The 17,377-nt window shown below is 46.4% G+C and overlaps 1 protein-coding gene and 1 long non-coding RNA gene across 4 annotated transcripts in view; both read left to right on the plus strand.

Moving 5' to 3' along the window:
• The window catches only part of LOC307223524, a 285,323-nt gene that overhangs the window by 254,904 nt on the left and 13,042 nt on the right, over positions 1–17,377 (plus strand). The window lies entirely within an intron of this gene.
• On the plus strand, positions 783–15,633 carry NOCT (nocturnin). 3 transcript variants are annotated; one of them, XM_079990116.1, is made up of 3 exons: positions 783–1,267; positions 13,259–13,528; positions 14,258–15,633. In XM_079990116.1, the coding sequence occupies exons 1-3, from the start codon at positions 1,048–1,050 to the stop codon at positions 15,091–15,093; spliced, it is 1,326 nt and encodes a 441-aa protein (XP_079846242.1). In that variant the 5' UTR covers positions 783–1,047; the 3' UTR covers positions 15,094–15,633. The 3 variants fall into 3 exon arrangements, with proteins under 3 accessions (XP_079846242.1, XP_079846244.1, XP_079846243.1); XM_079990118.1 differs by lacking the exon at positions 783–1,267 and adding an exon at positions 1,377–1,499; XM_079990117.1 differs by lacking the exon at positions 783–1,267 and adding an exon at positions 9,945–10,124.

Below are 17,377 nucleotides of genomic sequence, written 5' to 3' on the forward strand. Positions count from 1 at the left end.
TGAAAGTTATGATATCGAAATTATTGGATGTGTTTTTAATTGTTTTTGTTTTGTTTGGTTGATTTAATGTTTTAGGGTTTGGGTTGTGGGGTGTTTTTGTTTTGTTTTTGTATTGTATTGTTTAATTCTTTTTCTTTTCTTTTGTAATCTTTAAACGGCTAATAAATATTATTTTTTTAAAAAAGACAAGCAGGACGCCGCGCCGGCTGGGACTTTTAAGCCGGAGGACCCCACAGGGCTCTTCTTCGGCCTAGTCTTGTAACCTGCTCTGACAAGCGCTGCCCCCCCCCCCCCCGCCCAGGAAAGCGGGGGAGCGAGGCGTGAAAAGAACCAGGAGACAAGGGCGGGGGCATCGCTGCGACGAGGCCGCCCCTGTTCCAGCCGCAGCAACGCAGTTGACTCGGAGGCGGCTCCCGCCAACGCCCCCTGCCCCCGCTCGCGAAGTGACGTCCGTGGTGACGTCAGCAAAGAGAAACCGCTTGCTGGGAACCCTGGCGCGGCGGGCGAGGGAGGGAGAGACGCACAACTGGGGCATACCATGCAGTGCGCGGGGGGAGCTCGTACAGTCAACTCAGCCCGGCCTAGGCTCCAGAGTCCCTCTGCCGGCGTTTCTTACACCGGCTTCCACAAGCGTCGACCTCGTCTCTTGAAGTGAACACGGGAGGAAGAGCTACGCTTCTGCGGGCAGGAGGCTTGAGCTTCCCGCGCTCTCTCCCCCCCTCTTTTGCGCTTTGGAGCTGCCCGTTGCGTCAGTGCCGGCTGAAGGCGTGAGCCTTGCCTTGTGCCGGCTTGAGTTCCCGTCTGCGGCAGTGAGCGGCGTCCGCGTGCTTGTGCTGAGGAGGCTGGTGTGAGCTGCCGCCCTGCTGGGATTCCCCTGCTGCTCCTCGTTCCCCGAGGGGGTGTGTGAGTGCTCGTGCGCGCCTGTTCCTCCGTCTCCGTAAGGCTGCGCGGCAGCTCCGCTTGAGCTTGTGACCTCATTCTCTCCAGGGGGCTCGTTTCCCCGGTTCTCTGGTTGTCCTCGCCCGGTTCCCCGAGGGCAGCGTTATTATGTATCAGAGCCCCGCTCGGTCCCTGTGCTCGGCCCTCTCCAACCTCTGCTGCGCGCCTTGCTCCGCCACCACCTCGACGCTGCTGCTCCGGTCTCCGGCTCCAGTTAAGAGAGCCCTCTCCCCGCCTGCCATCCTTGCATCTTCCGCCGCCGTCACCGCCGCCCCGCACTACGGCTGCTCTGCGGCTGTAAGCTCGGGGGCTGCGAATTCCCAAGCAGGTGAGTGCCTGGAACCCTCGGGGGCGCCGAACGTTCCATGGATGGAACGCTGGGTTTCGGACGTTCTCATAAAGATGCGGGGTGGGGGCTGATCGGTCGAGAGGTGGTTGCTAAAGGGGTACAGGTAGTCTAACGGGTTCGTCTCCTGCGTAGTGGGGGCGTGTGGGCCATTACCTCTAAGTGGCATCATCGTTTGTCTGTATCTTATTAATCCTTACAGTAGCCTTGTGAGGTAGGTCGCAGTTCCGTTTTACCCATGGATAGCTTGAAGTGAGTTTTCCAAACCAGATCTGTGGAGCCCACGGTCTACCACGCTTTCCACTATGCTAAGCTCTGGGGTGGTTTCTTAAAATAAAAAAGGATTATCCAGAGTACATTTTGCTCTGCTTTTGTCTTGGTTGAAGGCTGGACACATGCTAGATAGAAGGCTTCTGATTTATTTTAAAAGTATATTATTAATGAAGAGCCAACGGTCAGCCTTGTTTATTAAGTAAATGAACTCAAGACAGCCTTAAACTGGCAGCTGATTCATTAAAAGCTGCTTCTTCCAGAAAGTCAGTGAATGGGATCTTATGCCAGGCATATATTACATACCCTGTAGGCAGCACTCTCAGTTTTACCACCTTGTTGAGATAAGTTTTCGCATCCTTGATTAATTCTCCAAGTTACCTCTACTCTGAGAAAAGCATGTGCTGCTTGGGGATTTCAAGGAGTGCTTTTTGCATATTTCCCCTCTAACTATGCCAGAGTTCCTATTAATCATTATTTGTGCCCAGGGAAAAGCAGTATGCCGTATCCTGCTCTTTATCTCCTTCCCCGCAGAAAATATTTTTGTTTCATTTTCAAAAAGATGCTGAGGAAATATACGGTGCCATACCTGAGTGTAGGTGCACATCTGGGTTGTAAAATGTAATGTGATGCTTCGGAGAACATTTTCAAGACGTGTTCCCCTCTGCTGTAGTTTGCCAGGTCATTTGTGCACAGTGTGTCGTCACCCTTTCCATGTGCACAATGATTAATGGTTTTAAGGAACTGAAATTCGTCTTGACTTGAAAGCCACTGCTCACTACGGGTTGTTAAAAGTATTTGATAAAAATGCAGAGATGGAACAGGATCAGAAAAGGTCAACCAAAATGTTTGAGGGGGTGGAGCAACTTCCCCTATGGTGAAAGTTTACAGCGCCTGTGGCTCTTCAGTTTAGAGATAAGGCGAGTAAGAAGAGGCATGATGAAGGTGTATCAAATTACACATGAGGGGGCAGAGAAAGTGGACAGAGGAATTTTACTCTCTCATAGATAACACTAGAACATCCAATGCAGCTGAATGTTGGAAGATTCAGGACAGACAGCAGAAAGTACTTCTCACAGCACATAGTTAAAACTATGAAACTCCTTCCCACAGGAGGCAATGATGGCCTGCCAGCTTGTATGGATTTTTTTAAAGGACTAGACAAATTCATGGAGGATAAAGCCATGTTCTACCTGCACTTCCAGAGGCAGTGTGCTGGAAACCACAGAAGGGGAGAGTGCTGTTGCACTTAAATCCTGTTGGTGGACTTCCCATAAGCATCTAGTTGGCCACTGACTAGATAGGCCAATGGCCTGATCCTGCAGGCTCTTCTAATGTTCTTATGTGTCTTGGCATCATGTCCTGCTTGTGAATTTCCTTCCTAGAGGTGTCTGGTTTTTCTACTAGATTTAAGATGGGCCTTTGGTTTGACTCAGCAGGACTGCTCTTAGGTTCTTATTGGCATTCTTGGTATTTAAATTGAGGAGTGAGAGCAGGAGCATTCCACAATTGCACTATATAAATTACGATGAACCGAGACTGCTTGAAAATCTGCTTCACAACAAGTATCTACCTTTCACTTCCCTTACTACTGTTTCTTAGCTCATCAGCCTATCAGATGGTCTACATGAAAGCTGAGCAAGAAATAGTTTGTCTGATAGTAATAGTAATCTGCCTACAGGGACAGTCCAATGTACATTAGGATATCTTGGATGGGGCAAAGTGTACGCAAGCACAGGAGATGCTCCTGTTTCCATCACCGCAGCTGTTGTTGGCCTACAATTCATCTAGCTCAGCATTCCCTATTTTGGACCAGTGGCGGAGCTTCATGCTCCAGCACCGGGGGGCAGATAGCAGGCGGTGGCGGGACTGGTGTGCGTCCTGGGGGCGGGGCACACTGTAGGGGCGTGGCTCATGTCCTGCGGGCGGGGTGCCCCACCCGTAAGGGTTTGGCACCCAGTGTGGGCGGGGGGGGGCAGCCGCGATGGCACCCCGTCGGGATTGTGCTGCCGAGGGCGGTGGGCTCCCCCCGCACTCCTCTTCCTCTGCCAGTGTTTTGGACTACAGTTTCCATCATCCCCAGTTGGTCAGGGATGATGGTAGTTGGAGTTCAACAATATCTGGAGGCCACCAGGTTGGGAAACCCTAGCCTTGAACTCTGAAAAATCTCATAACCATCAATGGAACCTTTTTAAAAGGCTTTCGATGCAGTCCTCTGCATGCGTGTCTGCACAGAAATAAGCCCTATTAAGTTCATTGTGGATCAGTGTGTATACGATTGCAGCCTCCATTTGCAATTCAGAAGATTCCCCCACCTTTTAGTGCTAACTAATGCCAGCTAGGTGGCGCTGTGGGTTAAAGCCTCAGCGCCTAGGGCTTGCCGATCGAAAGGTCGGCGGTTCGAATCCCTGCAGCGGGGTGCGCTCCCGCTGCTCGGTCCCAGCGCCTGCCAACCTAGCAGTTCGAAAGCACCTCCGGGTGCAAGTAGATAAATAGGGACCGCTTACCAGCGGGAAGGTAAACGGCGTTTCCGTGTGCGGCTCTGGCTCTGGCCAGAGCAGCGATGTCACGCTGGCCACGTGACCCGGAAGTGTCTCCGGACAGCGCTGGCCCCTGGCCTCTTAAGTGAGATGGGCGCACAACCCCAGAGTCTGTCAAGACTGGCCTGTACGGGCAGGGGTACCTTTACCTTTTACCTTTAATGCCAGCTAAGCCAGTAACATTCAACCTAAGCAGAAAGATCTTGGGTTCTCTTTAACCTGCTTGGGTCTAGGTGTTGGTAAGCTTCTTAGGGTACCTCAATCATTCACTGAGAATGCATCTAATATAGGAAGATCATTGCTGAATTCAGCCAAAGGCCCATCTGATCCTGTATGCTGGTTCTAGCATTGGCCAGCCAGATGCCAATGGGAAGCTTTCAAGTAGGACTCAAGGGCAACAGCATTCTTTCAACTTGTGATCCTCAGAAAGTTGTGTTCTGTGTACAGTAAGCCCACAACTTACGCAGGGATTATGTTCCAGGGATCGCCCCTGCAGCCAGAATCGCATATAGTCAAAACCCATTGGGTTCAATGGCGGGTGGGATTGCCAGAATCATTTCCCCCAGAATCCTGCCCCTTTCTGTTTTTTATTTTTCCTTTGCCACACAAACGAAGGTGAATGCACACAAGTTAAATGGGTGTCGGTTGTGGGCTTACTGTACCTCCATCGAGAAGTTACTCAGGGTCACCCTCGAGAATTTAGGGACCCTTTTGGCAAAGAGCATAACATCTGCTTGTGGGCTGTCACTTCAGTCCGTTGCTGAAATGTGGGTCTTTGTAATGTTAAAATGGACCCACATTTTGGCCACTAACATTCTCAGAAAAAGAGGAGTGCCCTGAATCCATGTATGCAGTTTTTCATCATTTTTATCGAAGTCTGCCTCTTTTGTAACTTAGGTTTGGAAAGTTTCTTAGTTGTTGTCCCCCCTCCCCCGAAGTTGAGTCATACTTGAGAAAACCTAGCTATTTGGAGCTAAGGCTTCTTTTCATTTTCTCACCCACATTGCTGGCAAGGAAGGTTTTTTCCCCTGATGAATTTGCCACTTTTTCTCACAAATGATGTAAGAGAAGAGGGTTGAAAAATCTGCAGTAAAGCTGCAATCATAGTGCCATTTACGTAACTGCAGAGGAGTCCTGCCTATATCCATTTGAACTACCTTAGTTTGAGAACTGTGGATCAGCCTATGTTTCTTATCTTCCTTCCTTATTTCCCTCTGTTATAAATCCTCAGATCACTATGGCCATGGCCATATCTCAGTGATAAGGTACATGTTCTGCAAGCAGAAGATCACAGGTTCAGTCTTTAGCATACCAAGTTTTTAAAGTATCTGGCAGTGATGAGAAAGGTGGTCTGCCTGAGATGCTGTGATCTCTGTAGACAATGCTGGAATCAATGGTCCAAATGAATAGCCTGACCTTGTACAAGAGGATGTTGTCTGGTCCTCGGACTAACCAAGAGGTGTTTTAGAGATACGTCAACATCCTAACATTTCCCTACATTTATTATCTTCACGCTCAAAACCCATGAAGCCCTTTGAAATCTGCAGAGGTTTTGTGATTTGGTTTCGTGGAACATGAGTTGCTCATTGTGAAAGCATGTGAGGGGGAGAGGATGAGACAAAAGTGCAATACAGCATTTCAATTTCAGACAGGAAGCAATGGATTTGCTTTTTGTTTCTTAAAAACACACACGGGAGTGGTATGTGACGAAAATGTACTTGGAACAGACTCACTGAAATCAGTTAGCCACGATGAACTCATGTCCATTTTTTAATTGGGTCTACTCTTGAGTATGACTTAAGGAATGCTCTTAGGTTTAAGATACTGCATCCAGCCAAATTGTTGTAAGGCTGGGATCCAATTGGGCCCAGTAAGATCCACAAAACAGAGAGAGTCCTGATTGGTTCCAGGGTTTTAAATCAGGCATAGGCAAACTCGGCCCTCCGGATGTTTTGGGACTACAACTCCCATCATCCCTGACCACTGGTAATGTTAGCTAGGGATTATGGGAGTTGTAATGTAATGGTAATGTTAGCTAGGGATTATGGGAGTTGTAGCTAGGGATTATGGGACGCGGGTGGCGCTGTGGGTAAAAGCCTCAGCGCCTAGGGCTTGCCGATTGAAAGGTCGGCGGTTCGAATCCCCGCGGCGGGGTGCGCTCCCGCTGCTCGGTCCCAGCGCCTGCCAACCTAGCAGTTCGAAAGTACCCCGGGTGCAAGTAGATAAATAGGGACCGCTTACCAGCGGGAAGGTAAACGGCGTTTCCGTGTACGGCTCTGGCTCGCCAGAGCAGCAATGTCACGCTGGCCACGTGACCCGGAAGTGTCTCCGGACAGCGCTGGCCCCTGGCCTCTTGAGTGAGATGGGCGCACAACCCCAGAGTCTGTCAAGACTGGCCCGTACGGGCAGGGGTACCTTTACCTTTACTAGTCCCAAAACATCTGGAGGGCTGAGTTTGCCTATGCCTGTTTTAGAGAATCTCCTTATGGTCCAATGTTCATTAGGAGGGCAAGCCCATCCTTGGGACATTCTGTCACCCCCTGGCAATCCATGATGCTTGGGACCAGCATGTTCAGGTTTAGTGTTGCACCCTTATCCGGAAATGCTGTTGAACTGATTGCAACTTGAGGTTTGTGTGTGTGTTTATATACATAGCATATTATAGGTATGACTTAGGTTGCCAGCCTAGGCCCACTTACTAGGGGCTCAGCTGTATTTACTTACGAGCAACCATGCTTTTAGGATTGCAGTGTTAAACACAATGTGTCAAGTGGCCGGTGTGGGCGCAGGAGTGCTGGGTCGATCTGTCGAGGTTGGCATTCTGTGCGAAATCTACTGTCGTTACATCAGCATTATTGATTGACTTGCTGTAGCTGATATAGCCATGATTACACAACTTGCCTGGCCAATTCTTTTGCCTCAAGGTTAGATAGAAGTAGCTCGGTTGTGGATTTTTTCATTTCCTAGGTTCCCCTCATAACTGTGGCTACCCAGATCTCGAGTTGTAACAAAGCAAGTGGTAATAATAATGTCAAAACGAAGAGCAGATAGCAAGCTATGTGGAATCTACTCCTATCAGGGCAACTTGCATGTTCTTAGGAAGATCGCTGTGCTTTGCTTACTGAGGGAAGCTGCTGCTGCAGCCGTGCTGTGTTGCAATGCAGCAGCATTTCCCAAGCAGTTTATTTCCAGGGGAGAAGCCATGTTAGCCCCCTTAAAGGCTGGCAAGCTTTTGTGGACTTCAGTCCAATTTCTCCACCAGATGCTCAAACTTTGCCCTACGTTACAGGTATATATGGTTTGGGGAGGAGGGAAATACAAACAGCAATGTCAAGAGAAAAACAAAATGCACAGAAGTACAGGTGGTGATAATTTTTTAATTAATGGTGATTTGCAGTACAGTGGTTAACTCAAGCACCCCTGGCGTTGGTTAGCTAATTTGCACACACAATTTCCTACAAATCCTTTGCCCCAGTCCAGTCTACAAGTGATTCCACAGACCCTCTTAAAGTAGTAATTAAGCAGTTAGACATTGGAGTCTTCCTTTAAAGTTCATTTGACCCAGGAAGGCAACTCATAGGTCGCATGAAGATTGTCCTAGGAGGTTGAAACGCCCCTCCCCCACACACACCCCTGGCTTTTGAATATTGCCATTTCTTATGTCAGATTTGTGTCCATTTGTATGATTGAGCTGAGCACCATGATTTGCAGAAAAGGGATTGGATTCTGGTTGCAGGTTGTGTGGCTACACCAAATGGGAGAAAAACACCCCCAAGATATTGCAGCAACTCAGGGTGATTCAGCATGATTCTGTTACCTGCAGTAACAAAAGCAAAATCTTGGTCTGAGGAGGGGAGGAATGACAGTTGTGCTACTGTGTGCAATCCTGTGTGTGTTGTTGCTCCAAAGATCCTCTTTGGACTGTTGCTGCCAGAAAATGTGTATATTAACTACGGACTCTGCACAAAGGGAAGGAGGCAGGCAAAAGATAATGAGGGAGAAGCACAGATGAGAATGTCCAGGCAACACGCACAAGATGTTTCAGAACTACAGTATTGGTTGTTTTTTCTGTTGTCATTTGCTTTGCAATGTACAGTGGTACCTCGGGTTACATATGCTTCAGGTTACAGACTCCGCTAACCCAGAAATAGTACCTCGGGTTAATAACTTTGCTTCAGGATAAGAACAGAAATCGGGCTCCAGCAGCACGGCAGCAGCAGGAGGCCCCATTAGCTAAAGTGGTGCTTCAGGTTAAGAACAGTTTCAGGTTAAGAACGGACCTCCGGAACGAATTAAGTACTTAACACGAGGTACCACTGTACTTCGGGAACAACCCATTCCAGGCACCCAGGGTAGTAAGTAGTTTATACCTTTCTGGGTTACTCCAGCAATGCAAACAAGCTGGGATAGTACTATGCACATACTGTCTCTTTACTGATTGAATATTTTATATACTGCCTGTCTTGAAAGCTTCTCCAGGCAGCATTGCAGTAGCAATATAAACTGCAGTATAAAACATTACAGCACAAATGCAATAAAATTAAAATCCAAGTGCAATCAGTAGACCAAATAAATCAGAACTTGTAACGACTGGCATTGGGAACCAACAAGGCCAAGTTAAATAAAGAGACCCTAACTGGAGATAATACCTGCTGTATGGAATGCTATGTATAGTCTTGGCTTCTAGGGAACTCCAATAGGTCCTCAAAGTTCCTTCATTACTTTCCCTGATCAGAAAAAAGCAGCCCGCCATTTAGGTCACTTGTCTTCAGCTCTTGAGTTGGGACCCACAAGGGGCTTCTCCACTTTCCCAGAGTGGGTCACTGCTATGTTTTGGGTCATTTTGTGGCGGGTGTATAAAAATAGAAGTGAAGGAGCTTTGTAACTTTGGGGAAGGACTGGTAGCTCAGCAGTGGACTATCTGCTTTGCGTGCAGAAGGTTCTGGGTTCAATCTCTTGCAGGTAGGACTTCTGCCAGTCAGTGCAGGTAATTCTGAGCTAGATGGACCAATGATCTGACTGAAAGGCAGCTTCCTGTGTAGGACTGGAAGGAAGGAAGATGGAGAAATGCAGAGGAGAGAGAAGGCCACACACACACACACACACACACTGCCAAAGTAGGTCAAAGCCAGGGCAAAAGTGCCATCTCATATTTGAAAAGTTGAAGACATTAAAATGCTGGGACTCTGTACCGACTTTCCTGGGGCCCCTTGAACTGAGTGGGGCTTGCTTCTGAGTAGATGTGTCTGGAGTTGTGCTGTGAACCAGCAATTCCCTCTCCAGAGTGCACATTCCAAGCCTAGGTGTGTTGCTAAAGTTTTAACATGTTCTCATTAGTCTATAAAGCACCATCTCATGCAAGAGCCAGTGAACTTTCTGGAATTTAGTTGAAAGGGCAATAATGATAGAAAATCTGCTTACTCACTAAAGGCATGCTAGAAAGTGGTTGCGTAAGGGAACTGCTAAGGCGTTAACGGGCAGGAGTGCTTGTCTTGTTATATAAATCAGGGGCATCTCAGTTGCACGGTGCAAACAGCAAGCAGGAGCTGTGCATTTCCTGTCAAGGAGGCCAGTGTGAAGTGCAGCCTGTCTGTTTTTTTCTCTTCACAGGCGACACTTTTCAATCTCCTGGTGGATTATTGAGTGGGCGAGGGAACGAAAATAGCGTTCACCCCCCCCAAAAAAAAACAACCAACCACTTTGCATTGACACAAGAGCTGAATGCAGCTAAGCTACCACGGGGTAGCCTCCTTTGGTCTCATGACCAGCGCTTCAGCATGCAGCGGCGTTGACTTGCCGTGCAAGAGCAGATTTTCAAAATCTCGTCTTTTCTAGAATTGCTAGGGGTTAATTGTGACAATGGAAGTTCCATCGGACGCAATTTTGTAAGGGGCCACTAGGTGTCGCCAGAGGGCAAGGTTAACAGAAAGAGAGACTGCTCACATGACGTCAGAGGCTGGCTGTTCTGTGCGACATTCACCATTAGAGTTGTTTATTCCGCACGTTGATGCATTCTTCCGGCTTTTCAGGTGTGTATGCAAGATTAACGGCCTCGTTCAATATTGTGTTTTCATTAGAGATGTATTGCAAAGCCTAGTGCTTGAGACTAACAGAACTCTAGAAACCCTCGAAGTGTTTACGAGTTTGTGTGGATGTTCGTTTGCATTTCTACTTCACATAGTTTTAACCTTTGTCTAGCAACTGTTGGGACAGGAATAGAGTAACAAAGGAATCAGCTTGGTCATGTCTTCGGAAATATGGTTATAAATCGGCAGCGAGATTTGCCTTTCCTATTCGAAGGGTGCTGTGATTGCGATTTGAGGCCCCTATGACTTAGCGTGATTTTAATTCAAGGCTGTGCTGTTAATATGCAAGAAGAAAATTCCAAAATTGCTTGCATCTTTTGATATTATGGGGGGAAGTCAAGCGGCAACCCTGTGCTCACTTACCAGGGAGTAAGTCCCATAGAACTCAGCAGAGCAATCTTACACACTTATTCTCAGAATTGAAATGATGTTGCTGAGAAATCAAGTAAACGAAACTAACTTGTTTTCAGATAACAAATTTAAAATGCATTGCTAGTATGCAGTGTTAGTATGCTGTAGTGCTTTTTGTGCAGTAACTCCGATCGCTTGGTTCACACTTCCGGCCCCCCCTTAACTAAACTTGTCTTTGAAAGTCAGAGCTCTTAACCTTCCTGCACAGCCTTAATTGGTAAAAAAACGTCCTGTTAGGCAAATTTCTTTTCTTCCAGAGGCATCCTTTCCTCTTTCCCTCTCCCTCCCCTTTTCCTTAGTGGGTAACAATGAAAGGCAGTAGTAGTCACAGCTTTTGTCTCTCTGTTTGCGAAATATCAATGATGCAGCAATGGTCAGCACAGGACATTCGTGACCGATTTGGCCTTCCTGTGGTGGTGGGAAGTCAAGTCCGGCATTGCGAAACCTGGCAAGCACAGGCGATTACGTAAGGAACCAGACAGTTTACTGAGAAGTGCCTGCTCTTCTATGTTTGTTTTGCCACACTTTGGGGTCGCTTGCTATTTCTAGCATAAGCAGTTGCATTATGCAGTCTGGCAGAAAAACCCAGCAATGCAATAAAGTCATTTTTGGATTTGAGTAAAAAGAACACAGAGAAGGAGAGAGAGAGAAGAGGAAACTAGCAGTTTCTTGTGACTTGGGCAGATTGTGAGATATAAAGTTTAAAACCCCTAAAATTGTGAGCTGAGGTTTACAAGTTTTAAAGAGGGGGGAACGGCACACATTTAGCTTGGTGAGGGGAGTGGGGCACTCCTTTATCTGTTCTTGACCTTGTTGTAAAGTTAATACGCTCTTCGTGGCTTTTTAACAATGAGATCTACCCTTGAGGGAAGCATTAAGAATCACCTGCTCAAGTTACTCTGGAAAATGAAGGCATGCCAGGACTGGGAGAAAAATATATCTTACATGAAGGTTTCCATGTCTGTAGCTAGTGTCTTAATAACTGCTAGACGGTGTATATGCAGGCAGTTGCAAGTAGAAGGTGTTATTCATTATTTGTTATTTTGCCCCTTATATGCTGACCCAAGGAGTTGCTTTCTAAAACCTTTGTTTGAGGCCCCTATGACTTAGCGTGATTTTAATTCAAGGCTGTGCTGTTAATATGCAAGAAGAAAATTCCAAAATTGCTTGCATCTTTTGATATTATGGGGGGAAGTCAAGCGGCAACCCTGTGCTCACTTACCAGGGAGTAAGTCCCATAGAACTCAGCAGAGCAATCTTATGATTACTGAGTGACTCCAACATGTTAGTGACTCATAAAAGTGGCCGTTTTTGTGTTGGCAGCAAGGAAGATTAGGAGGAAGGAATAGGAGAAAATAGCCGTGAACTGTAAGTGGGATTGAGAAATCTAAATCTGAAATACACGGTGTGGTGGTGGAATCTCTCTGGTTACAGTACCACTAGAAATTGATGCTTCTATTTGATTTAGTAGATGCCTTGCTTTATATCTTGCATTTGAAATTGTTTGTGTTTCTGTGCTTTCGTTATGGCCTTCGGCTAGCACAATAAACTTACTGAACTGAACTTAATATCTGCCTCTGCCGCTCTGCAACACCTGTTCTGGATTTCTTTGTTTTGGTGTGCCTTAAAAACCCCAATACATCGCATCTCTAGTTACGTAAAAGAGTGGGAAGCCTTTTGAATCAGGGTGTGTTTGTGAAGCAACCCAACGGGATTAACATTATGCTTATATAAAAGCTTGCCTGAATTTTATTTTCCGTTTGATGTGTTAAACTTTGAACTACATAGTAACCACAGAAATAACTTGTGGTGTAAAAGTAGAAGCAGTTTCAGAGCCAGTGACGTAGCGTGGGGGGTGCAGGGGGGGCCGGCCGCACCAGGCGCAACATCTGGGGGGGCGCGCTGGGGGCGTGCTAAAATCCACGGGTTAGGGGGCGCAAATTACTTGCCTTGACCCGGGTGCTGACAACCCGCACTACGCCACTGTTCAGAGCTACTCATAATTGGGCTTCAGAAACCTTGAACAAAGAAAAAAATTGGGGGGGGCAGCATCCCTAGGTAGTCACAAAAGCCCTGTTCAGTTGCTCTCTGCTCCCCACCCCAAATAATAATTTTATTATTTATACCCTCTCCATCTGGCCCAGTTGCCCATTGTAGGAGGTGGGGAACTGGGATGAGCCCCTTGGCTCTGGCCCTCCTGCATGCCCCCTTGTCATTCCTGCAAAAAAACAAAAACCACCCCATTTTGGGGCCCGTCTGCAGCAGCGGGGGTGGAGTCAGGGTTCTCAATCATCTACAGGAGAAGAGAGGGGCTGTGCCAATGGATTTGTCCTTGCTCTCCCCATCACATGATGGGAACTGTGGGGCAAGGGGAGCAGCTGGGCCAAGGATTTTCTGCCTGTTTTATCCTTTCAACAACACTGAGATGTAGATTAAGCTAAAAGATGGGGACAGGTCCAAGGCCACCCAGTGAGCTTCATGGTGGCATGGAGATATGAACCTTCTGGTCCTGTACTGGTTCTTGGGTCACATATATTGCATTGTGGAGGGAAGTGCAGTGGTGAATTAATTTGCTTTGATTTATGTGCAGAAAACCTTGCTCTGTGTTAGCTAATCAGGGATGGGCGTTTATTGATCAATTTGCCTCTTCTTTGCTTCGTTTTCAGTTTATTCCATGGGCAACAGTACCAGCAGGCTATATAGTGCTCTTGCAAAGACTCTGAGTACTGGTGCTGTCTCCAAACACCAGGAATACTTGGAACAAACGGATCCTGACTTCTTGGATCCCATTGATCCCAAGGATCTGCTTGAAGAATGCCAGATGGTTCTTCAGAAACGTCCTGCCCGGTTCCAGAGGGACTTTGTGAACCTGAGGACCAGCTTTTCCAGAAGCCACCGACCTATTAGGGTCATGCAGTGGAACATCCTTGCACAAGGTATAAACCCTGATTCTTGAGTCATTGTAGAGTCCAAATGTGGTTGTGGTTGGGAAAATACAGACAGAAGACAGTTGATCGCTCTCCTAGAGTATAATGGGCAAAAATCGAGGTGATCCATGCAGAGAAAACATGGAAAATCTGGTGTATTGACCTTGGACTGTGGCATCTAAACAGCATCAGCTTATATAATGTTTTTGAAACTTGAAAAACTATGGGCAGCGTCTGCTGAGGAAGGGTTCAAAAGGGCAGGGTTTCTATCTCTATACATAATCATGGGGAGAACTGGGGGCATCAAAAGTAGCTCTGTAAAATGAGCAGCATGTAAGTTTACTTACCTTGCATCATTTGCAAGCTACAGAACTCTGACCCATTTTATTTTTAAAAAATAAGTATGTGGTAGACACAGCCTTGGGTGTGGGTGGGTGGGTGTGTATTTGCTCTGTTTTTGTAAGGTCCCTTGAATGATTTCGTGGCAGAAAGAAAACAGGAGGTTGAAAACCTTTAGGAGTACTGGGTATTTTAGAAGCTTGAGTTGCTCTTTAGACACACATCTCATCACATGCTTAAACTGCTTCTAGTCTCTTAGCTGGCTAGTAAAAAATAATTTCCAACTTTTGTGGGCTTACATTGCAACGCTTTTCTAACTAATGGAATAGGCTACTTGTTTTCCCATAAGTGTGTTTTGGAAGGGAAAATAATGCTATGGATTTATTGTTTTCCTTCCAGCTCTTGGAGAAGGCAAGGACAGCTTTATTCAGTGCCCGATGGAAGCCCTGAGGTGGGAAGAAAGGAAATGCCTCATTCTAGAAGAGATCCTGGCATATCAGCCAGACATCTTGTGCCTACAGGAAGTGGACCACTACTTTGACACCTTCCAGCCTCTGCTCAGCCGACTGGGCTACCAATGTACTTTCTTCCCTAAACCGTGGTCTCCATGTTTAGACGTGGAATGTAACAACGGGCCAGACGGCTGTGCCTTATTCTTCCTCAAGGACAGGTTCACTCTCGTCAACAGCACCAACATCAGGCTGACCGCCATGAAGCTGAAAACCAACCAAGTCGCCATTGCTCAGGTTCTGAAATGTAACGAAACCGGCAAACTGTTCTGCACTGCTGTTACTCACCTGAAAGCTCGCAATGGCTGGGAAAGATTTAGGTCTGCGCAAGGGGCCGATCTTCTGGAGAACCTGAAGAGGATCACCCGGGAGGCAGAGGTCCCTCTCATCGTCTGTGGCGATTTCAACGCGGAGCCCACCGAAGAGGTGTACAAGGAATTCTCAAATTCTAGCCTGAACCTAAACAGCGCTTACAAGCTGCTGAGTGCAGACGGACTGTCAGAACCTCCCTATACGACGTGGAAGATCCGACCCTCTGGAGAGTGCAGGCACACCCTCGATTACATCTGGTACTCACAACATGCCTTAAACGTGAATGCTGCTCTCAGTCTCCTGACTGAGGAGCAAATTGGACCCAACAGGCTACCGTCTTTCACTTACCCCTCAGACCACCTGTCTTTAGTATGTGACTTCACATTTAATGAAGATCCCGACAGGCTTTTATAAATAGGTGCAAGTAGCTGGATGTGTGGGTGTGTGGTTGGTTTTTTTATATTTAAAAAGATGTACTGTGTTTATGCAGTGGCCTTTTAAAATGGGCTTCTGATGACTTCAGGGAGGTGGTTATTTATGAACGGAGAACTAATGGTTTTATTTTCAACTCTCGTCGAAAGACACTTTTGTCATTAAACACCTTGCTGTGATATTAGAAGAAAAAACAAACAAACCAACAAAAAACATGGCTACTTAAATTTGAGGCATGCTTTATGTTTTCACCGTCCCCTGGTTTGGAGGACTGATTCTGTAACAAATGCAGATCTTTATTTGAAGACCTTTGCTAGAGCAGTTGCCCTCATTGTAGCATGGTTATTCTGTATTTGAAACAAGTGGGCCAAAAGGGTATCACACACGATAGGGTGTTTTTTCAATATTGCAATTAAAGATGTGCTGAATGACCAAACTTTGGTAGTGTAGGACCTGTTACATTTTGAACATGTAAAGGACTATAGCACTGGTGTTAGCTAATTAAAATATTCCTGAACTTGCCCTGGATTATGTCTCATTCCTGAGTAAATTGAGGCAAGACTGGTCAACCTTAGAAGCGCTATTGAGCTTGCAACCTTTGCTGTGTTGAAGCTGCCCTATTCAGGGGAGAAAGTGCCAATTTCCTCTCTGCTTCACAGTGAAGTTGTTTGGGAAGAAGTTTATTTGCAGAACATTATGGGCAGCAATAATTCCCTAGGCTAACACAGTCCCAACCAGAATTGAGAGACCTCAATCTGCTCTTAGTCCCCATGTCATGTTGAACTCAGGAGAATCTGCCTTATACTTAATATGCTTAGGAATGTGCTGTCAACCCACAATCACCAAAGCTGGCAAAGCCACAATAGCAGCTGTAAACCTTAATCCCTTTTGAAACCCTGAAGGTCTTATGGGAGGGAATGCGAACAGAGACAAAGCTGTTTCCTCTTAATGCCAGGTTACCAAGTGGGAAGACAGCCCTCAAAAGTAGGTAGGAAATGAGAAGTCTTCTCTTCTCCATGCATGAAGGACTGTGGCTCGTCTGCCCAACCTAAGGTCTTTTCCCACCCATGTTCAATGCCAGGTTCCCCTTTTTCCTCCTTTCAGGTGCCTGTCTCTTACTTTCCCCTCATTCTCTTGAACAACTTCCTTTTCGTACTCCGTCTGTGACCCAAGTAACTTTGTCAACGTTGCATAGCAACCCTTCGAATTAGTGCAGGAGTCGGAATGGCGACCAGAGGCCCTGTGACACAGATGGGCAGTTGAGCCAATTACAGCTGAAGATTTTGGACTGCGTCCAGGGGTGGCTTTGCCTGTGTGGAAAGTACTTTTACTGTTGCAAGGCAGGAAACAGATTTTGTTTGGGGATCCTGGCTACCAACTTAAGACCCCAATTTTGAGCCAGCAGGTCCCTTTCCACCAAGGTAAAATCACCTTTGGATTGTGTTGTTAACAAACCACCACAGCTAACACAAAATCTTTAGCCCATTACACTGTCAGTAGTAACAACTTCGGGGCTTACATCTTGACTTCCAAGTAATTTCATGGAATCCATAGTGCTAACATGGAGTATTGAAGACACTGGAAAGACCATACATGTTTAAGAGGTACTTTTAAAATAAGATATACATCTAATAAGCAGGTTTGATGCTGCCTAACATCTGCGTAAGGCTGTTAGCCAGAAAAGAAAGGGTCTTGGCCTGTGTGCATTTGATTTTAAAACAGGAAATTAAAATCTATTTGGGATTTTGCTGAACTGACTCTAGCAATGGTGTCAAAGAATTGTTATGATGTGTATTCTCTTTGCCCAACAGTAAAAAAACCCAAGACATAAACTGCATAGTGAACAGTGAGTTACTTACAAAAAGGGGGCAACCCTTCGAGGGAGACTCCATTAGTAAAAATACTGCCCTAATGTATTGCTTAGTTTCATGGGAAGAGAATTCTCCACTTAGTTCAAGTTTGTCTGTGTAGTTCTGAACCATGGATTGTTGAATGTCTTCAATTAAATTTGCAAAAGCCAAGAAAACTAAATTATTTTCCCTGTTAAAGGTAGGATTGTCCAGGCCTACTAAACTGCTGAAAAGCCACTAAAGTATTGTTAATATCCCCTGCTGGCAGACTTACAAGCGGGCTGGGAAGAAAACAAGGAAACTCAGGCTCCCAGTCTTAAAAGTGGCCAGTTTGACTGGAAACAGGGAAGGAACCAAATTACAGGCGAGTGGGCTCTGCCTTTCGCTCTGCTGTAGCTTGCTGAAATAGTCACTAT

Source organism: Podarcis cretensis (assembly GCF_951804945.1).
Source record: "Podarcis cretensis genome assembly, chromosome: 9".
Classification (NCBI taxonomy): domain Eukaryota; kingdom Metazoa; phylum Chordata; class Lepidosauria; order Squamata; family Lacertidae; genus Podarcis; species Podarcis cretensis.